This window comes from Bos grunniens, chromosome 12, assembly GCF_055505025.1.
Source record: "Bos grunniens cultivar Pamir isolate PY7600 chromosome 12, Bosgru_T2T1.0, whole genome shotgun sequence".
Classification (NCBI taxonomy): domain Eukaryota; kingdom Metazoa; phylum Chordata; class Mammalia; order Artiodactyla; family Bovidae; genus Bos; species Bos grunniens.
In genome coordinates, this window is record NC_141176.1 from 77795660 (window position 1) to 77810867 (window position 15208).

Below are 15208 nucleotides of genomic sequence, written 5' to 3' on the forward strand. Positions count from 1 at the left end.
ACTAACTTGGGCTAGCAAACCAGACCATGGGATAACTACCATGCGAAAAGCCAGCCCTAACCTAGGACACTGCCAGGCCTGTGCACAGAACAAAGGACTGAACAGAGCCGGCTGCAGACCATCCCCCTCTGGTGACAGGCAGCCAGAGCCAGAAGCAGGCAATCGCAGCTCCAGAGAGACATTATCTACAAAACTGTAAGCAGGCTTCTTTGCTAACTAAGACTTCTTGGGGTTCTGGACGGTCAACATCCACCTGAGAAGGTGCGCCGGTTGTACACCCAGAAAACCAAGCTGCAGGGACGGGGGAGGCAATAAGTCGCAGTGACTACGCTCGCCAAACACCTCATCACCTGAGCTGCTCGGACCTGAGAAGGGCACAAAACGCAGGCCCAACCGAGTCTGTGCCTCTGAGGACTACCCGAGTGCTTGAACCTGAGTGGCTTAGACCTGGGAGGTGCATGCAGCCCAGGGCTGGCCTCGGACGGTTCCTAGTGGAGCAACCTAGAGCCTGAGCAGTGTGGGCAGGGAGGGTACACGTGCCGTGAGTGGGGGCAGGCCCAGTGTGGCCGAGGCACAGCAAGCACACGCCAGTGTTATTGGTTTGCAGTGTCCCTCCCTCCCCACAGCTCGACTGAACAAGTGAGACTAAAAAAAAAAAAAAAAAAAAAAACAGTGTCCACCACTGCCCCCTTTGTGTCAGGGAGGAAATAAGACACTGAAAAGACCGGTAAACAGAAAAAACAGAGGGAACCACCTTGGAAGCAACAGGTGCAATAGATTAAAACCCTGTCATTAGTACCGACTACATAGGAAGGGGCCTATACATCTTGAGAAATATAAGCCGGACCAAGGAACTAGCCAAAAATGAACTGACCCCACAATACCCACAATAACACCAAAGTCCTAGATATATTATTTTTACTATTTTTACGATCATTCTTTTTTTTAATTAAAAAAAATTTTAAGTCCTCTATTACTCCTTTAGTTTTCACTTTTATAACCTACTATTACTTTGCAAAAAATAAAAGATACCCTATTTTTTTTCAAAGCAAACCATATATATTTTTTATAATTTTGTGACTTTTTATTCTCTTTCTTTTTTTTTTTTTGTTTTTCTTCTTGTCTTTAACATTGTATATTTGAAATTCCAAAGTCTACTCTAGGCTCTTAATTTTTGCTTTTTGGTATTTGATATCAATTTTGTGCCTATTTTTTAAAAATAATTTTTGTGACTTTGTTTTTGTTTTGTTTTGTTTTCTCTCTCTTTCTTTTTCTTCTTCTTTTCTTTAATATTATATTTTTGAAATTCCAAACTCTACTGTAGATTTTTAATTTTTGCTTTTTGGTATTTGTTATTGATTTTGTACCTTTAAGAACCCAATCTTCAGTACCCATTTTTATTTGGGAGTGAGATTACGGCCTTGACTGCTCTCACCCTCTTTGGACTCTCCTTTTTCTCCACCAGGTCGCCTGTGTCTCCTCCCTAACCCCTCTCTGCTCTACCCAACTCTGTGAATTTCTGTGTGTTCCAGACAGTGGAGAACACTTAGGGAACTGATTACTGGCTGGATCTGTTTCTGTCCTTTTCATTTCCCCCTTTTATCCTCCTGGCCACCTCTGTCTCCTTCCTCCCTCTTCTCTTCTCTGTGTAACTCTGTGAACATCTCTGAGCAGTCCAGTTGTGGAGTGCACTTAAGGAAGTGATTATTAGCTAGCCTGCTGTCTCCTCTATTGATTCCACCTCACCTCATTCGGGTCACCTCTAACTCCCTCCTCCCTCTTCTCTTCTCCATGTAACTCTGTGAACCTCTCTGGGTGTCCCTCACTGTAGAGAAACTTTACATCTTTAACCTAGATGTTTTTATCAATGGTGCTGTATAGAAGGAGAAGTTTTGAGACTACTGTAAAAATAAGACTAAAAACTGGAAGCAGGAGGCTTAAGTCCAAACCCTGACTCCAGGGAACTCCTGACTCCAGGGAACATTAATTGACAGGAGCTCATCAAATGCCTCCATACCTACACTGAAACCAAGCACCACACAAGGGACAACAAGTTCCAGAGCAAGACATACCATGCAAATTCTCCAGCAACACAGGAACACAGCCCTGAGCTCCAATATACAGGCTGCCCAAAGTTACTACAAAACCATAGACATCTCATAACTCATTACTGGACACTTCATTGCACTCCAGAGAGAAGAAATCCAGCTCCACCCACCAGAACACCGACACAAGCTTCCCTAACCAAGAAACCTTGACAAGCCACCTGTACAAACCTACCCACAGTGAGGAAACTCCACAATAAAGAGAACTCCACAAACTGCCAGAATACAGAAAGGACACCCCAAACTCAGCAATATAAACAAGATGAAGAGACAGAGGAATACCCAGCAGGTAAAGGAACAGGATAAATGCCCACCAAACCAAACAAAAGAGGAAGAGATAGGGAATCTACCTGATAAAAAATTCCAAATAATGATAGTGAAAATGATCCAAAATCTTGAAATCAAAATGGAATCACAGATAAATAGCCTGGAGACAAGGATTGAGAAGATGCAAGAAAGGTTTAACAAGGACCTAGAAGAAATAAAAAAAGAGTCAATATATAATGAATAATGCAATTAATGAGATCAAAAACACTCTGGAGGCAATAAATAGTAGAATAACAGAGGCAGAAGATGGAATTAGTGAATTAGAAGATAGAATGGTAGAAATAAGTGAATCAAAGAGGAAAAATGAAAAACGAATTAAAACAAATGAGGACAATCTCAGAGACCTCCAGGACAATATTAAATGCCCCAATATTCGAATCATAGGAGTCCTGGAAGAAGAAGACAAAAAGAAAGACCATGAGAAAATACTTGAGCAGATAATAGTTGAAAACTTCCCTAAAATGGGGAAGGAAATAATCACCTAAGTCCAAGAAACCCAGAGAGTCCCAAACAGGATAAACCCAAGGCAAAACATCCCAAGACACATACTAATCAAGTGAACCAACATCAAACACAAAGAACAAATATTAAAAGCAGCAAGGGAAAAACAACAAATAACACACAAGGGAATTCCCATAAGGATAACAGCTGATCTTTCAATAGAAACTCTTCAAGCCAGGAGGGAATGGCAAGACATACTTAAAGTGATGAAAGAAAATAACATACAGCCCAGATTACTATACCCAGCAAGGATCTCATTCAAATATGAAGGGGAAATCAAAAGTTTTACAGACAAGCAAAAGCTGAGACAATTCAGCACCACCAAACCAGCTCTCCAACAAATGCTAAAGGATCTTCTCTAGACAGGAAACACAAAAAGGGTGTATAAACTCGAACCCAAAACAATAAAGTAAATGTCAACGGGATCATACTTATCAATAATTACCTTAAACATAAATGGGTTAAATGCCCTAACCAAAAGACAAAGACTGGCTGAATGGATACAAAAACAAGGCCCCTGTGTATGTTGTCTACAAGAGACCCACCTCAAAACAGGGGACACATACAGACTGAAAGTGAAGGGCTAGAAAAAGATTTTCCATGCAAATAGAGACCAAAAGAAAGCAGGAGTAGCAATACTCATATCAGATAAAATAGACTTTAAAAGAAAGGCTGTGAAAAGAGACAAAGAAGGTCACTACCTAATGATCAAAGAATCAATCCAAGAAGAAGATATAACAATTATAAATATATATGCACCCAACATAGGGGCACCACAATATGTAAGACAAATGCTAACAAGTATGAAAGGGGAAATTAACAATAACACAATAATAGTGAGAGACTTTAATAGCCCACTCACACCTATGAATAGATCAACTAAACAGAAAATTAACAAGGAAATACAAACTTTAAATGATACTACAGACCAGTTTGATATCTACAGGACATTTCACCCCAAAACAATGAATTTCACCTTTTTCTCAAGCACACATGGAACCTTCTCCAGGATAGATCACATCCTGGGCCATAAATCTAGCCTTGGTAAATTCAAAAAAACTGAAATCATTCCAAGAATCTTTTCTGACCATAATGCAGTAAGATTAGATCTCAATTATAGGAGAAAAACTATTAAAAATTCCAACATATGGAGGCTGAACAACACACTGCTGAATAATCAATAAATCACAGAAGAAATCAAAAAAGAAATAAAAATTTGCATAGAAACGAATGAAAATGAAAGCACAACAACCCAAAACCCGTGGGACACTGTAAAAGCAGTCCTGAGGGGAAAGTTCATAGCAATACAGGCATACCTCAAGAAACAAGAAAAAAGTCAAATAAATAATCTAACTCTACACCTAAAGCAACTAGAAAAGGAAGAAATGAAGAACCTCAGGGTTAGTAGAAGGAAAGAAATCTTAAAAATTAGGGCAGAAATAAATGCAAAAGAAACAAAAGAGACCATAGCAAAAATCAACAAAGCCAAAAGCTGGTTCTTTGAAAGGATAAATAAAATTGACAAACCATTAGCCAGACTCATCAAGAAACAAAGGGAAAAAAATCAAATCAATAAAATTAGAAACGAAAATGGAGAGATCACAACAGACAACACAGAAATACAAAGGATCATAAGAGACTACTATCAACAATTATATGCCAATAAAATGGGCAACGTGGAAGAAATGGACAAATTCTTAGAAAAGTACAACTTTCCAACACTGGACCAGGAAGAAATAGAAAATCTTAACAGACCCATCACAAGCACGGAAATTGAAACTGTAATCAAAAATCTTCCAGCAAACAAAAGCCCAGGTCCAGACGGCTTCACAGCCGAATTCTACGAAAAGTTTAGGGAAGAGCTAACACCTATCCTACTCAAACTCTTCCAGAAAATTGCAGAGGAAGGTAAACTTCCAAACTCATTCTATGAGGCCACCATCACCCTAATACCAAAACCTGACAAAGATGCCACAAAAAAAGAAACTACAGGCCAATATCACTGATGAACATAGATGCAAAAATCCTTAACAAAATTCTAGCAATCAGAATCCAACAACACATTAAAAAGATCATACACCATGACCAAGTGGGCTTTATCCCAGGGATGCAAGGATTCTTCAATATCCGCAAATCACTCAATGTAATACACCACATTAACAAATTGAAAAATAAAAACCATATGATTATAGAAAGCCTTTGACAAAATTCAACATCCATTTATGTAAAAACTCTCCAGAAAGCAGGAATAGAAGGAACATATCTCAACATAATAAAAGCTATATATGACAAACCCACAGCAAACATTATCCTCAATGGTGAAAAATTGAAAGCATTTCCTCTAAAGTCAGGAACAAGACAAGGGTGCCCACTCTCACCATTACTATTCAACATAGTTTTGGAAGTTTTGGCCACAGCAATCAGAGCAGAAAAGGAAATAAAAGGAATCCAAATTGGAAAGGAAGAAGTAAAACTCTCACTGTTTGCAGATGACATGATCCTCTACATAGAAAACCCTAAAGACTCCACCAGAAAATTACTAGAACTAATCAATGACTATAGTAAAGTTGCAGGATATAAAATCAACACACAGAAATCCCTTGCATTCCTATACACTAATAATGAGAAAATAGAAAGAGAAATTAAGGAAACAATTACATTCACCATTGCAACGAAAAGAATAAAATGCTTAGGAATATATCTACCTAAAGAAACTAAAGACCTATATATAGAAAACTATAAAACACTGGTGAAAGAAATCAAAGAGGACACTAATAGATGGAGAAATATACCATGTTCATGGATTGGAAGAATCAATATAGTGAAAATGAGTATACTACCCAAAGCAATTTATAGATTCAATGCAATCCCTATTAAGCTACCAACGGTATTCTTCACAGAGCTAGAACAAATAATTTCACAATTTGTATGGAAATACAAAAAACCTCGAATAGCCAAAGCTATCTTGAGAAAGAAGAATGGAACTGGAGGAATCAACCTGCTTGACTTCAGGCTCTACTACAAAGCCACAGTCATCAAGACAGTATGGTACTGGCACAAAGACAGAAATATAGATCAATGGAACAAAATATAAAGCCCAGAGATAAATCCATGCACATATGGACACCTTATCTTTGACAAAGGAGGCAAGAATATACAATGGATTAAAGACAATCTCTTTAACAAGTGGTGCTGGGAAAACTGGTCAACCACTTGTAAAAGAATGAAACTAGAGCACTTTCTAACACCATACACAAAAATAAACCCAAAATGGATCAAAGATCTAAACGTAAGACCAGAAACTATAAAACTCCTAGAGGAGAACATAGGCAAAACACTCTCTGACATACATCACAGCAGGATCCTCTATGACCCACCTCCCAGAATATTGGAAACAAAAGCAAAAATAAACAAATGGGACCTAATTAAACTTAAAAGCTTCTGCACAACAAAGGAAACTATAAGCAAGGTGAAAAGTCAGCCTTCAGAATGGGAGAAAATAATAGCAAATGAAGCAACTGACAAACAACTAATCGCAAAAATATACAAGTAACTCCTACAGCTCAATTCCAGAAAAATAAATGACCCAATCAAAAAATGGGCCAAAGAACTAAATAGACATTTCTCCAAAGAAGACATACAGATGGCTAATAAGCACATGAAAAGGTGTTCAACATCACTCATTATCAGAGAAATGCAAATCAAAACCACTATGAAGTACCATTTCACGCCAGTCAGAATGGCTGCAATCCAAAAGTCTACAAGCAATAAATGCTGGAGAGGATGTGGAGAAAAGGGAACCCTCTTACACTGTTGGTGGGAATGTAAACTAGTACAGCCACTATGGAGAACAATGTGGACATTCCTTAAAAACTGGAAATGGAACTGCCTTATGACCCAGCAATCCCACTGCTGGGCATACACACTGAGGAAACCAGAATTGAAAGAGACACGTGTACCCCAATGTTCATCACAGCACTGCTTATAATAGCCAGGACATGGAAACAACCTAGATGTCCATCAGCAGATGAATGGACAAGAAAGCTGTGGTACATATACACAATGGAGTATTTCTTAGCCATTAAAAAGAATACATTTGAATCGGTTCTAATGAGATGGATGAAACTGGAGCCGATTATACAGAGTGAAGTAAGCCAGAAAGAAAAACACCAATACAGTATACTAACGCATATATATGGAACTTAGAAAGATGGTAACAATAACCCTGTATATGAGACAGCAAAAGAGACACTAATGTATAGAATAGTCTTTTGGACTCTGTGGGAGAGGGAGAGGGTGGGATGATTTGGGAGAATGGCATTGAAACATGTATAATATCATATATGAAATGAGTCACCAGTCCAGGTTCAATGCAGGATACTGGATTCTTGGGGCTGATGCACTGGGATGACCCAGAGGGATTGTATGGGGAGGGAGGAGGGAGGAGGTTCAGCATGGGGAACACATGTATACCTGTGGTGGATTCATGTTGATATATGGCAAAACCAATACAATATTGTAAAGTTAAAAAAGAAAAAAAAAAAGAAAAAAATAATAAAAATAAAAACAAAACATGCAAATGCCACAATAAAAATCTCCTGTTTTGATGAACTTAGATTTTTTTTTTCCCATTTAGTATCTACTAGATACTAAGAACCATGGAACTCAATATACTTCTCTTCTTGTCTTGGTTTATAGAAAGTTCAGTAGTAACTATCCATGGTTAAGGTTTGTGATATCAATACAAACATCTTCCTTCCTCTTTGGCTATTGTCCTCATTCCTTTTAAAAAATACATTCAATAGTTCTACTTTCCTTATGATTTCTTATGAACAGGGAGGCCTGGCATGCTGTAATTCATGGGGTAGCAAAGAGTCAGACACGACTGAGCAACTGAACTGAACTGACTGAACTGAACTGAAATATGTTTGTGCGTTAATGAGATAAGCTTTGATATAATCTATCCTCTGTGAATATCTGTAGAACAGAAGGATTGGTCATAAAATGTGTTCCCCATCATTCTAAGCTACAAAGTTAGATGGAATACTAGACTGCATGCCTAATGAATAATATTTCTATGGGGATTATTTTCAGCATCATTTATATGTGCAGCCTTGGGGGTGGTAGAACACAAACAGTGTGTTCACCCCAAATACTGCTGATGATAAACAGTAAACCTGAAAATAATAGCACTTAGCTTTTTAAAACATTTAACAACTGCAAATTACTTGTCATCTTTTAGGTATGTGAAAAAAATGTATTTTTCAAATGTATCATTTCTGGTATATGAGTATATTTCCTGATACCTCCTTTTCTTTTCCTAATCTTTTCCTTTCCTTATCATTTCTAGTAACTCTGGGGTAAGAAAATCCCCCTATTTCCCTTGTATATTCGTTCCAGTGTAATGAAATATTTTATTTTTAATAAAATTATTTATACAGTGGCTGCTATATTAGGAAGTATGTCATGAACAAGACATAAATGGTCCCTATCCTCAAATTCACCTGCTGCTGCTGCTGCTAAATCACTCAGTTGTGTCTGACTCTGTGCGATCTCATTGACTATAGCCCATCAGGCTCCTCTGTCCATGGGATTCTCCAGGCAAAAATATTGTAGTGGGTTGCCATTTCCTTCTCCAGGAGATCTTCCTGACCCAGGGAATGAACCTGTATCTCTTATGTCTCCTGCATTGGCAGGTAGGTTCTTTACCATAGTGCCAACTGGGAAGCTGCCCGTGAACAAGTCGATATCTGGTGCCTCAGCCTTCCTGTCTGTGAAATGGAGATATGCCAGACTGTCTCTGATGATTAGGATGCAGCTTTTTTGAAAGCCAGTGATGACCCCCAAGTGCCTGCAAAATCTACTCTTTCCAAGGATTCCACCCAGAAAGGCAGTGGATCTGGGATGTCTAAGAAGCAGGAGGTAAACAGTTTCCTGGAATCAGGATGTGGTTGGGCAAACTCACCTCTTTGTGCTAAAATACAAAGCTACAGCTGACCTGCCACCTTAAGGGCCACACTGCATAGGGCCCATAATATTCAATTACCTAACGTTAACTTAGTGGGAAATTCCAGAAGACAGTCTGTAGGATTCCAGGGGTCTGGCTAATGAAATGGCATAAAGGAAAGCCAGCCTATATTGCCAAACCAACCTGAGAGTCCCGTACTCACTTGCACATTCCAGGCGTTTAACATCTCGTGATGTCTCTGAGAAATATCGCTGGAGAAAAAATAAAGCGATGCCAAGGGGAATCACAGGTATTGCAATCCAAGGAATCACTGCCACCATCACGCCTACTACACCAATCACAAGTAAAAAAGCCTGAAACAGTGAAAATAGATACAGAGGTGTCTTTGTTAAGGATTGTTTTCAAAGATAAACTTTAATGTTTTGTTAGGATTAAACTGTTTTCCCAAAAGATGTGTTGCAATAATAGGGAATGTTTTTCCATCCAAAGAAATAAAACAATGTGTGGTTCTTGTGGTATTTATTGCATGTGTCCAACACTATGAGGAGAATTTTTCAGGTTTTAGCTCCTTTGATACACTCAGTAGCCCTATGAGGCAGGCATTACTACTTTTAACAGATGAGAGAATATTTAAAGCTTCCAGGGAAAAAGACTTGAATACCGAACTATCAAGAGTCAACAGGTGTTACTAGAGATGAGAGAGCAGGTATCACAGATGAGGAATCCAGAAGCCTGAGCTATACATGTCAGGTTATAGAAGTGGTTGATTATAAATTCAGTTTCCAGAAAAGTAGGGAAAAATTCAAATGCTGATCTTCGGAAGTAGGAATTCTCTTTTTCGGTTTTCAATCCATAGTTAATATTTACTGAGTGCTGACTGTGTACAGGGCCACACATTCAACACTTCACATGTATTAACTCTTTAATCCTCACAATAATCCTATGTAGTAACAGTATTATCTCATTTTACAGATGGAGACCCTGAGGTACATAGAGAAGAAAAACAACTTGATCAAGACTACAAAGCCTAAGTCGCAAACCTGGAGAGCCCATGTCATGAGCTATTATGACACATTTAAGCTTGCCCCCAATGTACATCCAACTTTCCACCATTATGCTAAGTATGTAAAATGTCCATTTCAAAGTTTAATGATTAAACACCAACAGATACCATTTATCAGACATTTACTGCATATAAGGCACTGTGCCAAAAATTCTATGAACACTCATTTAATCATTTCATCCCATAATGTGATTTTATGTTGGGAAATTACCTTGGTCTAAAAAGAAGGCAGAAAGAATAGAAACCAAACATTACATGCTGCTGCTTTAAGTATCCATCTTGATAAGGAAAAGTATGATATCACAATGGACAACTTCAGGCGATAGGAATGCAATCAACACTTAGGGTCTGCCTGCTATGGAAGTGGGGTTGATACTGGGGATGTGTAGATTCACATGGTCTGGGTCAAGGCCTCTGAAGTTTATGATCTCAGGTGGAGACAAATCCATGACAATCTGCACAAGGCAGAGAAGCCAGAGGAAACACAGAGAAGAATATATGAACACTTTTTAAAGAAATCTAAAAGAGGGAATTCCCTGGTGAGCCAGTGGTTGAGAATCTGCCTTGCAATGAAAGGGATGTGAGTTCAATCCCTGGTTGGGGAACTAAGATCCCACATGCCATGGAGCAACTAAGTCCATGCATTGCAACAGACGATCCCACATGATGCAACTAAGACTGAAAGCAGCCAACTAAATAAATATTTTATAAAAAAAAAAAAAAAAAAGAAAGAAATCTAAAAGAGATTGATAACTGAATTTCACAGGCTGATTTAGCAAACAGAGAGTGGCATGAATAATTTGCAGGTAGTAATCATACCTGATACAAATTTTGACCAAAAAGGAGGCAGAAGAAAGTTGAGATGCTTGTCTGAGTTAACACTGGTTTTTCTGGGTCCTCTCAGTCCGAACACCTGCATCCCATGCTCTCCAACCCAGGGTCTCGCCTTCCTTGCCACTGAGGGCAACTGGCCCTGGTACATCTCTAAGGGATGGGTTAGGGTGGGTAATGCCTGTATCACAGAGACTCAGGTTAAATTTCATAGCTCTTCCAGATCAGTATTTCAGAGGATCTTCACAACTATCTTATGAATAAGAAAAGGAAGAACTATCATTTCCCTTTGTGGATAAGAAACATGAAGCTGGAAGAGCAAGTGACTGTCCTAAGTTTTTCCAGGAAGGACTGCAGGTCATGGAGAAAGACAGGAGTGGTTTGTACTCAGGTAATCCAAAAGCCACAGCTGCAGGAGGAGGAGCCGAGAAGGAGGAGGAATCTTTCAGAACTGTGACTCTGTGACCAGGAACCCTTGTGAAGCAAACTGCATTATCTGGATGGAGACCCATGTGCTTTCCCTGTTTCTCTCATCTGTGCCATGGTATCAATATAAAACTCAGAATGAAGAGAATGTAATCCTGAAGGAATAAATTCTAATCATAAATGAGGGAAAATAGGCCTGTCTGATGTCTCTCCTATTAGACCTCAGTTCAGTTGCTCAGTTGTGTCTGACTGTTTGCGACCCCATGGACTGCAGCATGCCAGGCCTGCCGGTCTATCACCAACTCCCAGAGTTTACCCAAACTCATGTCCATGGAGTTGTTGATGCCATCCAACCATCTCATCCTCTGTTGTCCCCTTCTCCTCCCGCCTGCAATCTTTCCCAGCATCAGGGTCTTTTCCAATGAGTCACCTGTTAGACCTACAGATGAACAATTTCTTAACAAACACTGGATTAACTGTGCATCCCACACTACTGCAACCTTCATATTCATGGGGCGGGGTCCTTCCAGCTCCTTCCATGTTTGACCTTAAGTAAAGTTACTAGGGGTGTCATCATTGGTTGTTAGGGGAAAAAAACACACTAAAACATCAATCAGGAAAAAATCCAAATTACAGTTTGTTTGTTTGTTTAGCAAATTTACATTATTTGACTGGACAATATTCACCAGTTTCAATCATCTGTTTCTACCCAGTTAAGGGCCTTTAATGACTAACCCAGCCTGCCAGATAACCTGGGAAGTGACATAAGATCAAAATGAAGGGAGCTGTGCCAATGCTTTTTCCTTGCGTACACATTAAAGACCAGTAACTATTGCTCTCAAAAGATCCCCAGTTAGGTTCTGTCCTTCAGATTTCATGCCCCTAAATTCTGAAACAATTCAAATAGACCTTCTCTAAGAGTTTTCTTTCCACTTGAAGGGCATACTATAGCCAGTCTTATAGTGGATTAAATATTATATAAACACACACATATATATACACACACACAATGTATAGGTTTACATTCTACATATCTCTGTATATACATTTATGAATATTTTATTTATTTCCAGCTCTCTCAAACTCTTTGCTAAAGTTGGTAGAAGGCAAAAATAAGATCTGAGCAAAAAGTCAACACTCTAACAAAGGAAATAGAATATTCTTGGGTGCAATAAACATCCCTTTCTTGAAACTAATTTCATATCTTCCTTCTATATTCCCAGGATTCCAAGGAACCTAATCCAAGCTACACACACAATTCTTCCCTTCCGACTGGATTTCAGGCCCATCTGATGGCCCACATCACCATGGCCAGTACTTCTGTAACTATTTCTCACGATGGCAATGAGACAATGATGTGTACACAGCAAGAGATGTGTTGACCCAGAAGCAAGTGACCCAAGTCCTGATTCCCCAAGAAATAAGGGGAATCATTTTTTAAAATATGTTTATAACATTTATGAGCACACCATTTGAGAATTCTGTCAAAAGTCTATGACTCCATATGAATAAATGCAAACATTTGAGGATAGTATTTCACTTGAAAGTACATGGTGAATTTTCACAAGTCAGAACAAATCTTTAGTTTGCAGAGATGACAACGTACACTTGGAGGCAAAAATCCATTAGACAGCTATTGAGGTATCTGAGACTGTTAATTTTCAAGAGTGTTTAGGGCTCACCCTAAATTAACAGGGATGGTAAGATTACCCACCCACTTTTAATGTTAGTAAAGCTGGGATACTGCAACACTATAAAAGGATGGTGGTGGGAATTAAATGAGATTATGTATGTAAAGTGCTTACCAGTTTATGGATAATAAATATAAACTCTAAGGCCATTATTATCATATTTCAGTGTGCTCTGGGTCACAGCAGCCAGGGGAGGAGGGAACGGTGTATTACAGATTTAAGGTCTTAAAGAACCTTAAGAATCTCATGAAGTTGGACCCTAAGAGGCCACTCATTCTAACCCCTAGAACAGTTGAGTACTATCCAAGGATATACCAGAGCAGGTGATGCTTTTCTTAGATGTGGTGATGATGTCACATGTACAAAATGACTGTGGCTTTTCTCTAGCCACAGAGAAAATTGAATCTAAAGTCTATTTTGTTTGAAGAAGTTCTTTTAGAAATAATATGACCAACAAATCTCATTTAGTACAGTTTTTGTCCTCTCTGTATTTTCTTCCCAATTCTAGGTCTTCCAAAAACTAATAATATTAAGGTTACGTCAGCAAGTCAAGATTTTTTTTAGATGTTTATTATCTTATTCCTTATTCTCTTTGTTTCAACTTCTGCTGCTTCTTTGAGAAGACTTACTGTTATGAAACTGCTGAGAATTTAAGGAAAACTAAAGGAAAAGTGGAACACCTCTGAATTAACTAAACCAACCAAATTATTCAATTCAGTCCAAAGAGAAGATCAATTTGACTTTTTCTGCTTCATGTACCATGAACAGATCTATTGATATCAAAGGAAGTACAAAAGCTAGATTTTGTACACTACTGAATCTTAGGAAATTCAACTGTGTCCACACCAGTTCAGCCTCTTGGTACAGGCAAAGAGCCTGCTTAGGATGTTAGGGTGACTAAAGCAGTCATCTCCCCATCTCCCATCCTCAGAAAGGATGCTGTCCTGTGAAGCTATTTCTGACAAGCCACAGTTAAGTTCAGTCACTCAGTCATGTCCGACTCTTTGCAATCCCATGGACTGCATCATACCAGGTCTCCCTGTCCATCACCAACTCCTGGAGCTTGCTCAAACTCATATCCATCGATTCAGTGATGCCATCCAACCATCTCATCCTCTATCACCCCCTTCTCCTCCTGCCTTCAGTCTTTCCCAGCATCAGCGTCTTTTCCAATGAGTCAGTTTTTCACATCAGGTGGCCCAAGTATTGGAGCTTCAGCATCAGTCCTTCCAATGAATGTTCAGGACTGATTTCCTTTAGGATGGACTGGTTTCATCTCCTTGCTGTTCAAGGGACTCCCAACAGTCTTCTCCAACACCACAGTTGAAAAGCATCAATTCTTTGCTGCTCAGCTTCCTTTATAGTCCAACTCTCACATCGATACATGACTACCATAGCTTTTGAGAGGGTAACAGGCAGGAAGGCCAGGGGTCTCCAAATGGAGGAAATAGTCTGCAAGTGTCAGACATTTTTATCTCTCTTAAGCGGCAGGAGGAAACAAACTAGCAATATTTTTTTCCCTTCTCTATACAAATTTAAAGGGAGGTTTCTCTTAAAATACTTTGTTGCCATAATGACACCTGGTTTCACCTGAAGTTAGGTATTCTTGAGCCTAGAGATAACCAATGCCTTTTTCTTATGGAAATGTTTGTCTTAAGCTATGCTAATGTACTATGCCTTTACCCCAAACTCTGTCTCCAAGTCGGTTCCGCCTCTTGGCCCAGAACCTACTTGACAAACCAGTATGGATGTTGTTCCCCTAATCTATGTAAATGAAACTATTTGTGTGGTGGTCTGCCCTTCTTCAAGATTCAAGTTAATCATTTTATGGCCCAGGATAAACCATTTGGTGCCAAGATTATCCCAAAATGCATCTTATGGGTGAGGGGCCTGGTGCCATTCTGAATTTTAAGACATTCCTTTCTTTCATTAACAGACTGCTAGTGACTATATAACATCCAGCTAAAGACTAGCAGGGGGGTACTCTTTCTGCCCCCTTCTGATGCCTATGTCAGAAGCTTTCTCTATCTCCTTTATACTTCAATAAAACCTTATTACACAAAAGCTCTGAGCGATCAAGCCTCGTCTCTGGCCCCGGATTGAATTCTTCTCCTCCGGGGGCCAAGAATCCCGGTGTATTTGCGTGATTCAACAACAACCTTTCACTTTGACTAGATGTACCTTTGTCAAGAAGTAATGTCTTTGCTTTTTAATATGCTGTAGAGGTTGGTCATAGCTTTTCTTCCAAGGAGCAAGCTTCTTTTAATTTCATGGCTGCAGTCACCATCTGCAGTGA

At 39.1% G+C, this 15208-nt stretch overlaps 1 protein-coding gene across 1 annotated transcript in view; it reads right to left on the reverse strand.

The window, feature by feature from the left end:
- LOC147361943 (ATP-binding cassette sub-family C member 4-like) overlaps positions 1–15208 on the reverse strand; it is a 211428-nt gene that overhangs the window by 96398 nt on the left and 99822 nt on the right. The window contains exon 20 of the mRNA XM_086328429.1: positions 9104–9254. Coding sequence (XP_086184555.1) covers positions 9104–9254 — 151 coding nt within the window. The remainder of the gene's footprint in view (positions 1–9103; positions 9255–15208) is intronic.